At 38.4% G+C, this 17,061-nt stretch overlaps 3 protein-coding genes across 3 annotated transcripts in view; 2 read left to right on the top strand and 1 right to left on the bottom strand.

Moving 5' to 3' along the window:
* LOC127630389 (uncharacterized) overlaps positions 1 to 17,061 on the top strand; it is a 320,692-nt gene that overhangs the window by 248,143 nt on the left and 55,488 nt on the right. The window lies entirely within an intron of this gene.
* LOC127630371 (filaggrin-2-like) overlaps positions 1 to 17,061 on the top strand; it is a 91,476-nt gene that overhangs the window by 45,053 nt on the left and 29,362 nt on the right. The gene's annotated exons all lie outside the window — the stretch shown is intronic.
* The window catches only part of slc12a2l (solute carrier family 12 member 2-like), a 30,893-nt gene continuing 15,288 nt past the window's right edge, over positions 1,457 to 17,061 (bottom strand). The window contains 9 exon segments of the mRNA XM_052107818.1: positions 1,457 to 2,068; positions 2,158 to 2,225; positions 2,363 to 2,498; positions 2,587 to 2,673; positions 3,994 to 4,105; positions 6,456 to 6,575; positions 8,242 to 8,382; positions 8,471 to 8,544; positions 11,554 to 11,660. Of these exon segments, the coding sequence (XP_051963778.1) occupies positions 1,933 to 2,068; positions 2,158 to 2,225; positions 2,363 to 2,498; positions 2,587 to 2,673; positions 3,994 to 4,105; positions 6,456 to 6,575; positions 8,242 to 8,382; positions 8,471 to 8,544; positions 11,554 to 11,660 (981 nt within the window). The 3' untranslated portion in view covers positions 1,457 to 1,932.

Below are 17,061 nucleotides of genomic sequence, written 5' to 3'. Positions count from 1 at the left end.
TTTTTACACATTTGACGGTATTTTACTGTAAATCTTTAACAGATGTTATTTTTACACATTTGACGGTATTTTACTGTAAATCTTTAACAGATGTTATTTTTACACATTTGACGGTATTTTACTGTAAATCTTTAACAGATGTTATTTTTACACATTTGACGGTATTTTACTGTAAATCTTTAACAGATGTTATTTCTACACATTTGACGGTATTTTACTGTAAATCTTTAACAGATGTTATTTTTACACATTTGATCGGTATTTTACTGTAAATCTTTAACAGATGTTATTTTTACACATTTGACGGTATTTTACTGTAAATCTTTAACAGATGTTATTTCTACACATTTGATCGGTATTTTACTGTAAATCTTTAACAGATGTTATTTTTACACATTTGATCGGTATTTTACTGTAAATCTTTAACAGATGTTATTTTTACACATTTGACGGTATTTTACTGTAAATCTTTAACAGATGTTATTTTTACACATTTGACGGTATTTTACTGTAAATCTTTAACAGATGTTATTTTTACACATTTGACGGTATTTTACTGGAAATCTTTAACAGATTTTATTTTTACACATTTGACGGTATTTTACTGTAAATCTTTAACAGATGTTATTTCTACACATTTGACGGTATTTTACTGGAAATCTTTAACAGATGTTATTTTTACACATTTGACGGTATTTTACTGTAAATCTTTAACAGATGTTATTTCTACACATTTGACGGTATTTTACTGTAAATCTTTAACAGATGTTATTTTTACACATTTGACGGTATTTTACTGTAAATCTTTAACAGATTTTATTTTTACACATTTGACGGTATTTTACTGTAAATCTTTAACAGATGTTATTTCTACACATTTGACGGTATTTTACTGGAAATCTTTAACAGATGTTATTTCTACACATTTGACGGTATTTTACTGGAAATCTTTAACAGATGTTATTTTTACACATTTGACGATATTTTACTGGAAATCTTTAACAGATTTTATTTTTACACATTTGACGGTATTTTACTGTAAATCTTTAACAGATGTTATTTCTACACATTTGACGGTATTTTACTGGAAATCTTTAACAGATGTTATTTCTACACATTTGACGGTATTTTACTGTAAATCTTTAACTGATGTTATTTCTACACATTTGACGGTATTTTACTGTAAATCTTTAACAGATGTTGTTTTTACACATTTGACGATATTTTACTGGAAATCTTTAACAGATGTTATTTTTACACATTTGACGGTATTTTACTGTAAATATTTAACAGATGTTATTTTTACACATTTGACGGTATTTTACTGTAAATATTTAACAGTTAAATATTATATAAATGTTATTTTTACAGTGTAGCTGTTGGCAGACGGCACCATTCAAGAAAACCAGGCAATGCAAAAACACACAAGTCGCTGATATTATTTCAAATCAAGGCAGTTTATTGGATTAATATGTCAATGTTTCTTTCTAGAATTAAGTTTTGATGACAGTGTTTGCACTGAGACATTTGCAAAGCCATGACCTTTTCCCCGATTAAGGACCGATTCTAAAACAGTTAGTTTGTGTTTAGTAAACAGGCACAACAGCATATGAGCCACACAATCCACAAGCCCAAGAGTTTTCCAAAAGGAGCGCGGACACACAGAATGTCAGTGTTGTGGACAGACGTCTGAAGATCTGAAACATTGTTTCAAATGCAGCCATTGTTCAGAGTGTTACATACATGTTCTAAAACAAGCTAAATTAAAGGCTTTTCATGGGACCGTTAGTGCAAAACGGCCAATACATATATTTCAAGCATCATTATTGGCCTGTCGTTACATTTAAATATGATCATTTGTGACATCAGTCATATCTGGTCACTATACAAATGTGCTGATTGTAATGATGTGTTTCATCAATCATCATCTCTTCAGGAGTAGAAGGTCAAAACACTCTGATGGTTTCCTCGGACGAGAAGAATGGGGGGCAGATCTTTAGATAACGTGTCCAACCAGGACATATAAAGAGCGCTGGACACCGTCCCCTTTCTGGCCAGCGGCATCGTTCTGTGAACAGACAGGAGAAATCGAACCCAATCAAATCACACAAACACAAGAGAACAGTATGAGTTGTATGTGTAAGATATGATACATACATGACGATGAGATTTGCTGTACTCGAGTGTTCCTTCAACAGCTCGTTCAGTCTGATTTGACGGTTCGACTAGTTTAAAGAAATGACAAAGACACGTGGTCAGCTCTGCTTAACTCTTTTGTGTGATTTAGGAATTCTGTCAATTTCAGCAACAATAGAATTGATGTGCGATATGTTGCAGGTGTGTGTTGAGGAGGTCGTCTGACCTTTGACCTGTACAGCTCCAGCTCATTATCAGTGATCCTCCAGGGTTCCTCCACCTTCAGTTTCTCAGCAGCTTCCTGCTCCATGTCGTCTTCTCTCAGTCTGTACGGCTCAATCACCTCCTGAAACATCTTCTTACTGAAAACAACATCAAACAATATCTGTTTGTGATGGACACCGGAGTAGAACATGATCATTATATGTTTCCTAATGAATATAGACATACTTGTGTTTCTCTGGCTTAATGTTGATGTCTCCAATAACGGTGATGTCAGAGTAGTCAATCCGGAACTTACTAAGTAACGCCGCCATGCTGTGCAGGAACAAAAGCTTTAGCAGTTTTTCATTAAATCTTTTTTTTCATTAAAAAGGGTTTATTATCACTGTGTAAGTTATTCAAATTTCCATGATTCATAATTTTTTCATGATTTTTCCTCCCCAATTTGTAACGCCCAATTCCCAATGTGCTCTAAGTCCTCGTGGTGGCATAGTGACTCGCCTCAATCCGGGTGGCTGATGGACGAATCTCAGTTGCCTCCGAGTCTGAGACCGTCAATATGCGCATCTTATCACGTGACTTGTTGAGCGCGTTACCGTGGAGACGTAACCCATGTGGAGGCTACACGCTATTCTCCGCAGCATCCACGCACAACTCACCACACGCCCAACCGAGAGCGAGAACCACATTATAGTGACCACAAGGAGGTTACCCCATGTGACTCTACCCTCCCTAGCAACCGGGCCAATTTGGTTGCTAAGGAGACCTGACTGGAGTCATATTATAGTGACCACGAGGAGGTTACCCCATGTGACCCTACCCTCCCTAGCAACCGGGCCAATTTGGTTGCTAAGGAGACTTGACTGGAGTCACATTATAGTGACCATGAGGAGGTTACCCCATGTAACCCTACCCTCCCTAACAACCTGGCCAGTTTGGTTGCTAAGGAGACCTGGCTTGAGTCACATTATAGTGACCATGAGGAGGTTACCCCATGTAACCCTACCCTCCCTAGAAACCGGGCCAATTTGGTTGCTAAGGAGACCTGACTGGAGTCACATTATAGTGACCATGAGGAGGTTACCCCATGTGACCCTACCCTCCCTAGCAACCGGGCCGATTTGGTTGCTAAGGAGACCTGGCTGGAGTCACATTATAGTGACCATGAGGAGGTTACCCCATGTGACCCTACCCTCCCTAGCAACCGGGCCGATTTGGTTGCTAAGGAGACCTGGCTGGAGTCACTCAGCACGCCCTGGATTCAAACTCATGACTCCAGGTGTGATAGTCAGCGTCAATACTCACTGAGATAGCCAGAACCTCCCTAGCAACCGGGCCAATTTGGTTGCTAAGGAGACCTGACTGGAGTCACATTATAGCGACCATGAGGAGGTTACCCCATGTGACCCTACCCTCCCTAGCAACCGGGCCGATTTGGTTGCTAAGGAGACCTGGCTGGAGTCACTCAGCACGCCCTGGATTCAAACTCACGACTCCAGGTGTGATAGTCAGCGTCAATACTCGCTGAGATACCCAGGACCCCCTTATGAACATTTTCTTAATTTCTTGTACACACATTAAATCCGGCAGGTAAGAAAGGTTTGTGAATGTCGATGAATTGGCGATAATACTCACGCTCTGCGGTCATGATCAATCCTGTTTATCTTTCCTCCGATGAACACACGGATCTTACAGTCACTCCATTTCTTCTTGTTGGTCAGTAAATACGGTATCAAAAGAGTTAAGCCTAAAACAACGGATATAGTGTCATTTATCAAAGCTCATATCTCTCCAGAATCATGAATATTCAAAACTTCATTTGTAACTTGAACAGTGTGTCGAGACCAGCTTTGATGTTGGCTTAAAGAGCCTGGACCGACTGTTTAATATAGTTTTAAAGGCTTGAAGTTTGAAGGTTTTACAGGCAGCCATTAATGAAAGTCGATCAGCTAGAAAAGTCTCAGCAATGTAAATTAGAACAGTCTGAAGGTCTGTACCAAGTTTGGCAGATGTGGCTTGAAAGATCTTGGAGGAGATACAATTGGACATTTTGGTCCTGATTTGGGGATTCTGGAAAAAAACTCTAAACCAAGTTTGAAGAATAACAGTATGTTGACTATTACAAGCCATATAACGACATAAACATTTAACCTGTTGATGAACGCCCCCCATTTTTGAGCACAAAGCATGTAATTGACCTGAACTGAAATGCTTGTATTTACGGGACCCTTTGGAGTTTGGACACAGTTGTAGCATCTTTTGAAAGAGACACTTTGGGCTTTATTTCCCAAGTTTCACAATTAATATTTGTTGTTATTTATTAAAGTTAGAGAAGCTGAAGTTTATAGTAATGTGAATATTTTGTGCTGAACATGTTTTTATAATCTTATAAAACAATAATAAAAGTGTCAAGACACCCCAGAAATACAATGTCCTCAAAGTCACGAGTCTAAAGAAGTTTCGTTTCTAATCTGAAGATGATTTAATAATAAATGAGTTCCTGCAGCTTTAATCTCTGTAAAATCTCTGGAAGTGTTCAGAGTCAAATTAAGCTCTGCCTCTCAAGACGACACTAAATCTGACGGCACTGCTCGACTATTATGAATAAAACTACGCCACATTTTTAAAAACAGACTTTGTAGACGGGCTGGTTTTGTTTATGAGACTCTAATATATCAGATCATAAACAGTTTACAACATGAATGCTGCTCAGAGTGCAGTTTGATGAAGAACGATGATGAAGGCGAGATCTCATGTAAACAATATATCAATATTTCTCACATTTCTCACTTTTATGGACCAAAAGTGCGATTCGATGTTTTTAATGAACGCTTGTCATAGACGATTGACCCAAGTGTGTTGAACTGGATTCATCTGGCGATCATGTTTTCATAATAAAAGTCCCATTTTGATATCGCATGTTTTCATAATAAATGTCCCATTTTGATATCGCATGTTTTCATAATAAAAGTCCCGTTTTGATATCGCATGTTTTCATAATAAAAGTCCCGTTTTGATATCGCATGTTTTCATAATAAAAGTCCCGTTTTGATATCGCATGTTTTCATAATAAAAGTCCCGTTTTGATATCGCATGTTTTCATAATAAAAGTCCCGTTTTGATATCGCATGTTTTCATAATAAATGTCCCGTTTTGATATCGCACGTTTTCATAATAAAAGTCCCGTTTTGATATCGCACGTTTTCATAATAAAAGTCCCGTTTTGATATCGCACGTTTTCATAATAAAAGTCCCGTTTTGATATCGCACGTGTTCATAATAAAAGTCCCGTTTTGATATCGCATGTTTTCATAATAAAAGTCCCGTTTTGATATCGCATGTTTTCATAATAAAAGTCCTGTTTTGATATCGCATGTGTTCATAATAAAAGTCCCGTTTTGATATCGCATGTTTTCATAATAAAAGTCCCATTTTGAAATCGCATGTTTTCATAATAAAAGTCCCGTTTTGATATCGCATGTTTTCATAATAAAAGTCCCATTTTGATATCGCATGTGTTCATAATAAAAGTCCCGTTTTGATATTGCATGTTTTCATTTGTACTCCTGTACAAATAACTCAATTACTGTTTCTGGAGGATTACTATCGTGAAACAGAGATCGGATATCAATGTTGAACCCTTAAACCTTTGAAACGATGTATCATTTGTTAAAATTAATTACATTTATAGAGGGTAAATTATATATTACGTAAACATGAGCAAAGTGACATCACCACCACATGCGGTGAACTGCGTCGCAGTCACACTCAGTAATTTTTACCAAACAAATAAACAAATATTTGAATTAATTTAAAAACTCAGATTAAAATGATGTGCACTCACTGCTTTATTCTACATGGTGCTGGACGCACATTCATATGTCCTGCCTTTTAGATCACATCACCAGTATTACTCGCTTCATCTCAATAATCGGCATTAATAATCTCAATATTTCGACGTTTTCACTCACTGAATAAGTAAATCATGGCTGACTGTGAATTGTGCAATCCATAACGCTACGTATCAGCACAGCAAACACCATCTTTATTCAGTACACCTTTACAAAATCTCAATGACATCTGTATGATCACTGTACCTCCATCATCAAACAGCCACCAGACATCAATGGTTCCTTTGTGCTGTTTCCTCTTGAACTGTTGACTAGCGGCAAGAAGTTTCTCGTCTGCGGGAGCTAGGACAGGAGCGCTCTTACTGCCTGAATATCATACATGGATCATGAGAGACGTTTAGAAGAAGAGAAGTGCTTTGAGAGAGGAACTGAATCTCTAGATAAAGATGCGGATGTGTGTCGCCTCTGAGCTTACATGTAGCGAGTTACTATAATGTCAGTAATTATGTACTTGCTCTGAAGTGGCCTGAAAGTATTTGTTATTTAATCTGAGGAACCGTCATTTCATCCAAACAGCCATTGTTGATAAGTGGATTGAAAGTGTTAATGCATGAAGCAAAACTCGAGTTAAACATAGCGAAGGCGTGTTTTCCCACAGTTTTGGCGCTTTTCACAACTGTGGCAGGGCGGAGGGCGGGGCCGGGTCGTGATCCTACACACCCGGTCCCGTATTAGGCTAATTATGCATCCGTGAGGTTTAAAGGCTGACTGCAGAGGACCGTGCAGGATAGAGAGATCGTTAGCGGACATGTCCGTCATGTGTGTTTTTGTTGTCTTTTAAGTTTACCATTAAACTATGATTTATATCGTCAAGCCGGTTCTCGCCTCCTCCTTGCCCATCGTTTAACCGTTTTACATTGGTGCCGAAGCCCGGGAAGGAGGAGGGATACGCCGTAGTAGAGTTCTCGCCACTACCGTCCACCCCAACGGAGCAGCCGCGGCCATCTGCCGGGGGACGAGGAGCCCAGCCACCTGAACGAGGACGATGGCCGCCGACCGCGAGGGGAGGAGGGGCTCCTAGCCGACCGCCTGGAGCGGTCAGGGCCGCTGCCAGGGGCGGAGGAGTCGCCTACTCCTCTGCCCCTGGAGCGAGAGAATCGCTGCCAGGGGCGTGGGAGACCCCTTCTAGTCCCCGAGAACGCGGCGGGGTGTTACGTCCGCCCTGCCACATTAACACACGTCATTTCAAAGCAGCTTTACAGAAAATAATGCAGTAATTTCTGTAATCAGTAGCGGTTCTAGCTTGTTTGGCGCCCTGGATGAAACCCGCTTCAACACGGCGGCCCAAAAGTTGTTGACCGGGGGGGTTTCTCCACCGCCTCATGCTGGCCCCCGAAAGATGCCGCCCTGTGCAAATGCCCATGCCTAAATCCGCCACTGTCTGTAATGCCTGAAATGTCCTCATTAAGCATATAATTGAAAATCATGCCTTAAAATGATTCATCTGGTTATCAAGTCATGTTTAATAACCACATATGATCATATCGCAATTCTGATGTTATTTTTATTAACTGTGCTGCCTTCTGGTCTGCCCTTATATAGCGCTTTATTTTAACCTTAGAGGTTACCAAAGTGCTTTACACTGTGTCCCAATCACCCATTCACACACACATTCACACACACACACACATGTAAGGTGCCAGTCTGCCATTGGGAGCAACTTGGGGTTCAGTGTCTTGCCCAAAGACACTTCGGCATGTGGAGTCATGTGGGCCGGGAATCGAACCACCAACCCTGCGATTAGTGTCCGACCCGCTCTACCACCTGAGACACAGCCGCCCTTAAAGGATCGTCAGATGTGCCTAATGACGTGCTCTTTGGGAAACATAGTGGGTAAATAATAATTAACATTTCGCCAGCCAAATCATTGCGATTATTATAATGTTCAAAGCATGCCCTGGTTTGGAAAGCACTCTTTGAGGAATCGTATTTGGACATGCTGCACGCTCTGATGACATGAAGTGTTATTGACCTCTGAAGATGAGAGGACTGCTTTGACAACTGGTCATTTGTGATGAAGGTTTTGAGGAATCACTCTCAAAATCTTTGATGTTGATGGACACCAGGAGGTCTTTCATTCCAGGAGCTTTCTCATGTGCTGACTGAAATTCATCTGAAGAAACAACAATGAATAATAAGACTGTGTCATATACATACTATAGCATCTGAAGTCAATATCAGAATGGATAAAGCATCTAGACCTTGAATGTGTGAGATGTCGAGACCTTCTTTCAGTCTTAAGAGAACGACTCCATACTGAAGATCAAAGGCATCACTAAAACACACACAAACAGTGTAACAGTGTTTCCATGTCTAGTAGTTACAATGATTTCTTACTGATTACATCTTTAAATGTGAAGTGTGTCATTTCTGCGGCAGTAACTGTTTTTATAAAGGTCTGTTACACGGCTCTCTGGAATACTGGATTCTGATTGGTCAGTGGCGCCATCTAATGGTCAGATGTTTCTCAGTAACAACCGCACATCCACGTATCAGATCGCTCATCCGGGTTCTGCGAATCATCTCTTCTTTTCGGATCACTGTGCGATCTCAACAAGAGAGCTAATAACATATATTCAACTCAAATCAATGTTTCATTTGCATTTATTAGTTTATTTGGCAAGTCGTCTTGTAATAAGATGAATAATGAGAGGGTCATTAATTCCAAACAGAGATAATGTATGGTCAGCTGGTTGTTATCGCTCAATAAACCCCTTCAGGTTTCGCGTCGGGGTCCTGATAACCCTGTCAGGGTTTATTGTGCGATAACAACTGGCTGACTGTCCATTATCCCTCCTTTCCCAAACACTCCATTCCATTGGTCGGACAAAACAGAAAAAGTCAGTGTTGCCGGCCTGTATGCTCAATCATCTCCTGCTTTCAACAGGATAACGAGGTTAAACTTGGTATTGATTAGCAACATCGCTGTATAAATGACACTATTGTGTGTTTTCGTTGTAGATATTAATACGTACAGTGTTATAATGAAAGAGACACAACAAAGAGACATTCCTTTATGAAGTCGGAAATTGTAAATATGATGTGACGTGTGTTCACGTGATTTTAGTCGAACTGACCCGTTTTGTAAGTTCAGATTTCTTTCTCTCTTTTTCACTTACTAGCGAAGGCAGGAAGCTTTTTTTGCACCAATGCAACTAAATAAAGTGCAAAGCCACGTATTAGGTGTGTAATTAAAATGGTAAATGGTAAATGGTCTGCACTTATATAGCGCCTTTTTAACCTTAACGGTATTAAAATCCCTTTACACTGTGACTCATTCACCCATTCACACACACATTCATACACCATGTAAGGTGCTAGCCTGCTATTGGGAGTAACTTGGGGTTCAGTGTCTTGCCCAAGGACACTTTGGCATGTGGAGTCATGTGGGCCGGGAATCGACCCACCAACCCTGAGATTAGTGGCTGACCTGCTCTACCACCTGAGCCACAGCCGCCCATTAGCCACCAATTAAAACTTTATCTATCCATTTTGGATTGGCTGGTTTATGCTTGTCATTGCATAAACCAGCTAAATGTTTTATCGTTATTCTTCATTAACAGTACCAAAAATGCACACAGCCGTGGCCAAAAGTATTGGCAGTAACATACATTTTGAGTTTCTGCTTCAGTTGTTGTGGTGTTGATTCACATTGTTTCTAGATTATTGTGCAGAGTGATCAGATGCATTTTAAATAATTGCAAAAAGCTTCATTGGCCAAAAAAATGAACTATCACAAAAACACAAATTTCACTGTTCGCTGATTTTGGCCCTGGCACAAAATGACCAGCTAACATCATTTCACTGATCATATCAGCAGCACCTGGGAAAGTGTGAACGAGCACTAGTCAGGTGACATCACTCGATCATTCTGATTGGATTATAAGAGCAGACTGATTGCTATAAGGAGGGAAGAAGTGCTTCCAATCATTGTGTTCTTGTTAGCGACGGTTACCTCTATAGAAAGACGTGCACCATCATCACTTTGCATCAAAATGGCCTCACATGCAAGGAAATTGCTGCAAAGAACATTGCACCTGAAAGAACCATTTACCGGATCATCAAGAACTTCAAGGAGAGAGGTTCAACTGCAGTGAAGAAGGCTTCAGGACGTCCCAGAGTGTCCAGCAGGTGCCAGGACCATCTCCTCTTGAGGAGTCCACTACGGGATCGTGTCAGCACCAGTGCAGAGCTCAAGATTGGCAGCAGGTTGGTGTGAGGGCATCTGCACGCACGGTGCGAAGACTTTTGGGCAATGGCCTGCTGTCAAGATGGGCAGCAAAGAAGCCACTTCTCTCCAAGACAAACATCAAGGACAGACTTAAATTCTGCAGGAAGTACAAGGATTGGACAGCAGAAGACTGGTGCAAAGTTATTTCCCCTTCCGACTGTTTGGGACATCTGGAAAGTCAATCGTCCGGAGAAGAAAAGGTGAACGCTAGCATGAGTCCTGTGCCAACAGTGAAGCATCCTGAGACCATCAGGGAGTGGGCTCGCTCACAATCCTGCACAAAAACACGGCCATGAGTAACAAATGGTATCAAAACGTCCTGCAAGAGCAACTTCTCCCAACGATCCAGGAGCAATTTGGTGATGATCCGTGCATTTTCCAGCATGATGCAGCACCACGTCACAAGGCAAGAGTGATAATTGTGATCAACTCCGAGCACTAATAAGGCAAGTTTGGATCTCCATCAGTCCGGATTTGGCCCAGAAGCTGATATCCAGCATGCCAGAGTGAATTGCAGAGGTGATGAATACGCTTATCATTGTTTTCTAGTACACCATAGAAACATGTGGATCAATACTTTTGGCTGCACACAGAGTCAAACTCCTCCAGTAAAACTGAATTATTACCAATAACAATTCGCTTCCACCACGATACTTAAATCGACACGCCTCAATGAAATTCCAGAGTTTCCCAAATCATAATTACGACTTTGGCGTTCATGTGTACTTAACGCATATTTACGATTATTCCGACATGACCGATAGTGAGCAACGATGCTCCATGGTTTTAACGGTGCATTCTGGGAGTTTTTAGGGAGCGAACGTTTCAGTGCACTGGAACGATTTTATGATTGAAACAGCCCTCGAAATGACAGTGCCTTGACAACTGAACTAGAGAGCTGATTGAGATTCGCCTCACGAAAGCGTCACTGAGTCACAGTGTTTACAATCTTCAGGACGTCCAATGACTCATAGTCAATTCTGCATGTAAATCTCGGATATGAGAAAGACACACATCACATTTAACTATCACATGCATTGCTGTCAGACTCACTGGATCGTGTTGATAAATGTTTCCACATCCTTCATGTCACCGTCCCTCCAGTTGTTCTTAAAGCCAAATACTAGTGTGTTCGGCTTCAGACGACCCAAACCAGTGGTCTGTTAAATTCACAACAGAATTTGCAGTTTTACTCTTCATCCTTAGAAGCACCAATGATGATGCTCCGTGAAAACCAACCTCACACTGTTGATGCACTGAACGTATTGAAGTGAAAATGTAAAATGACATACAGAAAGCACCGACCAATCAGCTGTGAGCTCCAGAAGACTTCAGCAATGGTTCAATCAGGGACGGATTACCGACCGGGCCAATGGGGCCAGTGCTCAGGAGGCCCTTGACTGCCCAGGGGTACCCTAGGCTTTAAGGCTGCGTAATCTAGTTTGGTGAAACCCTTTTGGTCATGAACAACACCCCCCCCCCCTCTGCTTAACAACTTTTGGGTGGATTTTGGCGACCCTTGGAGATAACTGGCCTTTGCAAGTCATAATCCGTCCCTGGGTTCAATGGGTGAATATTCTGTATCTTACTGTATTGTCAACGGAAACCCACTGATATAAACATTTAATAATTATATAATTATTATTAAAATGTCATTGTTGCTTATTACATGGCTCTCTGCAATACTCTATTCAAATTGGTCAATTACGCCATCTAGTGGCCATATTGTTTCCCAGTAACAACTGCAAATCTGGGGATTTTTTCTTTTTTTTTCTTTTCTCTTCTATATTTTTACAGGCAAGTCATTAAGAACAAGTTCTTATTTACAATGGCGGCCTGACAAGTGGAATAACCACTTAGGGAAAGGTAATGGGGCTAAAATAAATACAGTACATTAGAAATACATACAGGTTAACAATTACATTAAATACAATTTAAAACAACACAGTAGACAACACAAAATGATTATGTAGAGAAGCAACTGCATGTGTCCGTGAACAAGGATGATATAATAGATTTAAAAGATGAAATTGAAATTAGTGTATCTAGTTTGAGAATATTTTCCAGGAAAGGTCTTGTAAATGAAAGTGAACCAGTGAATTTTGCGGCGATTGTGAAGGGAGGGCCAGTTGACAGATGAATATAAAGCACAGTGCTGTGTATTGAAAGGAGCATTTATGGCAAACCTGATAGCGGAATGGTAAAGAGTGTCAAGAGTTGATAGAGTGGTCTTGCAAGCAACCCTGTATATAGTGTCTCCATAGTCTAACATGGGTAGAATGGTCATTTGAATTAGAGTAAGTTTGGCAGAAGTGGTGAAGGAAGAGCGGTTTCTGTAAAGGAAACCAAGCTTGGCCTTGACCTTAGATTGCAGCTTTGATATGTGGATGGAGAAAGAAAGTGAAGTTTCCAGCCAGATGCCCAAGTATTTATATGCAGTGACTTGTTCTAGAATAGCCCTCTTGCAAGTGGTGATTTTAAGGGCTGGAGGCGGCGTTGTACCCTTACGGTAAAACCACATGGTTTTTGTTTTGAAGGTATTAAGAGTGAGTTTGAGTTGTGTAAAGGATTGCTGTAGTTGGAAAAAGCTATCTTGCAAGGTAGCTTGAACAACATCAGGGGTGGAGCCCATGGCATAAAGGATTGTATCATCAGCATATAAGTGAATGAGTGAATTACCAACTGCCTGGGGAATGTTATTAATATAAATTGAGAAAAGTGTAGGGCCAAGGATGGAGCCTTGGGGGACACCCCTGGTGACCGGTAGAGAATGGGAAAAAAGGTTTTCAAATCTTACACGTTGAACCCGGTGAGAAAGATAATTTGAGAACCAACCCAGTGAGTGATCAGTGACACCAATGCTGCTAAGTCTGTGGATGAGTGTGTTGTGGTCCACGGAGTCAAAGGCTTTTGCAAGGTCAATAAATATAGCAGCGCAGTGTTGTTTGATATCTAACGCAGATGTAATGTCATTGAGCACTTTAGTGGTAGCTGTAACACAACCATACCCTGATCGGAAGCCAGACTGTGCCCCGGAGATGATACCGTTCACATTAAGATGATTGATTAGTTGTTTATTAACAAGTTTTTACATAATTTTAGACACACAAGGCAAGATGGAGATTGGCCTGTAATTGTTTAAGTCAGCCTGATCACCGCCCTTATACAGAGGAAGCACAACCGCTTCTTTCCAAGCAGGTGGAATCTCGGCTGTATGGAAGGATAGATTAATGAGGGCTGTTAGAGGAGCCGCAATAACCGGGGCAGCAATTTTAATGAAAAAAGCTGCAAGATCATCTGATCCAGCCGTTTTATTGGGGTCCTGAGCGGTCAATTCCTTCAGGACTTCTCCCACTAAAACAGGCCGAATGGAAAAACTGTGAGGAGGTGCTAAAAGGCTGCAGGTATTAGAGACTGCAGGGGATTAAGTGATATCAGACCAGTACTGCGAGTCAACAGCTCAAAACAATGTTTAATGTCCATTTCTGTGTCAAACAGTCGTGTAATAAGCTTGATAATGAGCAGTCAGATGGTCATTTTCATGAAATAAACACCATCAGATCTCTGACGCTAACGGAGGTGGAATTCAGCTGTTTTTGGAGACTCCGTGGTCTCTTTCTTCTCACATAATAACATCATTTCAATGCAAATCAATACTTCGGTATTCGGTAGGTTGCCGAGCAATGAGCAGGATTATCTACACTGCGTCGGGTCCTGATCACCCTGTCTGGGGTTATTTTGTGATAACAAATCGTCTAACTGTACATTATCCCTAATTTAATCCATGTATACATGTGGATGGTTTAAATGAGTAGACCAGAAACATCACAAACTGGCTTTGATGTAACGTTCTCAAGTTATTAAGTATCTAACAAATTAAATGAATAACAGAAAATCGTAAGATATTTAGGAAGTAAAATCATTTTATTTCAAAAAGGCGGGATGATATAGTGGCTGGAGAAGCTCTGCAGCAACAGAACGGGACGTCCAATGTAAACAGACACTTCTAATATTGAACATAGACCTTATTCACAGCAGCGCCATCTTTGATTTTGGACTGTCCTGCAGTTTATCCCCCTGAGAACAGAGCGTGACTGCGGTGTGCATTTTACATTTAACTTTGTAACCAGTAGCACATAATAAACAAGCAAATAATACATCATTTTCTTTAATCAATTATTTATGTTTGCAGGAGTGTTGATTATTCATGTTGTTGAGACGTTACAGACGTTACATCATAAATTAGCATAATTAATTCTGAGTCAAAGTAATGTCCAGCATCATCCAATCACAGCCAACCATGTTAAAATAAAATGATACATTATAAAATCTATGCACCATGTACACATTAAATAGAATTGAAGTTTTAAAACCCCAACTGAACTAATTAACATGTTAATAAATTGCGTAGTTTGACTTTAATCGTCATCTAAATGTATTTTAGTGCCGTAGGCTAATTTATGCGTTATACATTTGCAGATGAAGAAGCTCAACAGATGCCAACAGAGGAAAAACTGAGAATGTATTTGTCTTTTTCTTCACAGAATTATAGGACGAGGTTCATTAAAATAACTGCAATAATAGATAAATGAATAATTAGGCAATAATACATAGGCCTAATAATGTGTTTTTTTTTGGGTGGGGTAATTTATTAATTTGATTTAATTTAAGGTTTTGTTTTTGTTCTGGTAATTTATTTTTTTATTTGTTTGGTAATTTATTTTTTTAATTTAATGTTTTTTTGTATAATAATTTATTAATTTGATTTAATTTAAGGATTTGTTTTTGTTCTGGTAATTTATTTAATTTATTGTTTGGTAATTTTTGTTTTTTAATTTAATGTTTTTTTTTGTTTAATAATTTATTAATTTGATTTAATTTAAGGTTTTGTTTTAGTTCTGGTAATTTATTTAATTTATTGTTTGGTAATTTATATTTTTAATTTAATGTTTTTTTGTTTAATAATTTATAATTTTATTTAATTTAAGGTTTTGTTTTTGTTCTGGTAATTTTTTTGTTTTTTATTTGTTTGGTAATTTATTTTTTTAATTTAATGTTTTTTTGTATAATAATTTATTAATTTGATTTAATTTAAGGTTTTGTTTTAGTTCTGGTAATTTATTTTTTTATTTGTTTGGTAATTTATATTTTTAATTTAATGATTTTTTGTTTAATAATTTATTAATTTGATTTAATTTAAGGATTTGTTTTTGTTCTGGTAATTTATTTAATTTATTGTTTGGTAATTTTTTTTTTAATTTAATGTTTTTTTTTTTAATAATTTATTAATTTGATTTAATTTAAGGTTTTGTTTTAGTTCTGGTAATTTTTTTTTTATTTGTTTGGTAATTTATATTTTTAATTTAATGATGTTTTGTTAATTTATTAATTTGATTTAATTTAAGGATTTGTTTTTGTTCTGGTAATTTATTTAATTTATTGTTTGGTAATTTTTTTTTTTAATTTAATGTTTTTTTGTTTAATAATTTATAAATTTGATTAATTTAAGGCTTTGTTTTTGTTCTGCTAATTTATAAAAAAAAATCATTTGGTAATATATATTTTTAATTTAATGTTTTTATTTTTATTATAATTTTTTTTTACATTTAGCAATTGATTTAATTGATCAAACCCAGAGAATGCTGCCATTATGTGTTAAAAATAAGCTATAAAAATGATTTAATTTAGTCTTGGGCTAATGTTAGTGTTCTAATAAAGCACATTGTATCTTTTCTTCTAGTATTGTGTATTTATTTTTTATTTAATTCACTTTCTGCATGAAAGGTTGTGATATTAAAAACATACTGAAATATCTTTACAGTAGAGAGTTAGCGAGGTGCTAATTTAGCCATGAGTGAACACGGAAATATATAAGATTGCATTTATTACTGTTAATGAACAGAACTGTATTGGACAGTGATATAATAAAATATAACTAAATTTATATTAAAATGAAGCGAAATGACCCACAGATGTGTTCATGTTGAAAATGATTGAAAATAACATGTTTTTCACTTTTGATTGAATAAAGTCCCATTTTCCACGTATGTGGACATCATGTTTATCAGCGCTGATGCATGAAAAATGAACGGATTGTTTAAAGCGGCACATCAAATGAAACTAGAGACGCTTCTCTTTACAACCAAACCGGTTTAAATTAAATAACTTAAAGAGGTTTATGACCAGAGGCACTTTTGTTGGCGCTGCGCCCGTAAGAGCGCTTCACGGAAATCAACGTCATGCTGTTGTGTCACATGACTCAACGCACCAGAAGTTTAACCCTTAAATGACCGTGTAGAGTGTTGTGAACAGTATTCAGGTGGGTTTAATTCATTTAAATTATGCATTGCATATAGCAAAGCCAAAATACAACGTCCACACATGTGTACCCGGGGTCGCACGAGGTTAAAGTGTTTTTGGATCGTTCCATTAACAAAATATTGATAAAATATCTTTCCAAGAAATTGCCGTATATCCATTTTTTTGCTAGCTTTATACACTGCGTGTCATTTAAGAGACGACGTCTATCCCTCACAGCCTCATTTTCAGTCACGTCATAAA

Source organism: Xyrauchen texanus, chromosome 37 (genome assembly GCF_025860055.1).
Source record: "Xyrauchen texanus isolate HMW12.3.18 chromosome 37, RBS_HiC_50CHRs, whole genome shotgun sequence".
NCBI lineage: Eukaryota > Metazoa > Chordata > Actinopteri > Cypriniformes > Catostomidae > Xyrauchen > Xyrauchen texanus.
Note: the sequence above shows the minus strand (reverse complement) of the source record. Positions and strands in the feature narration are given on the sequence as shown.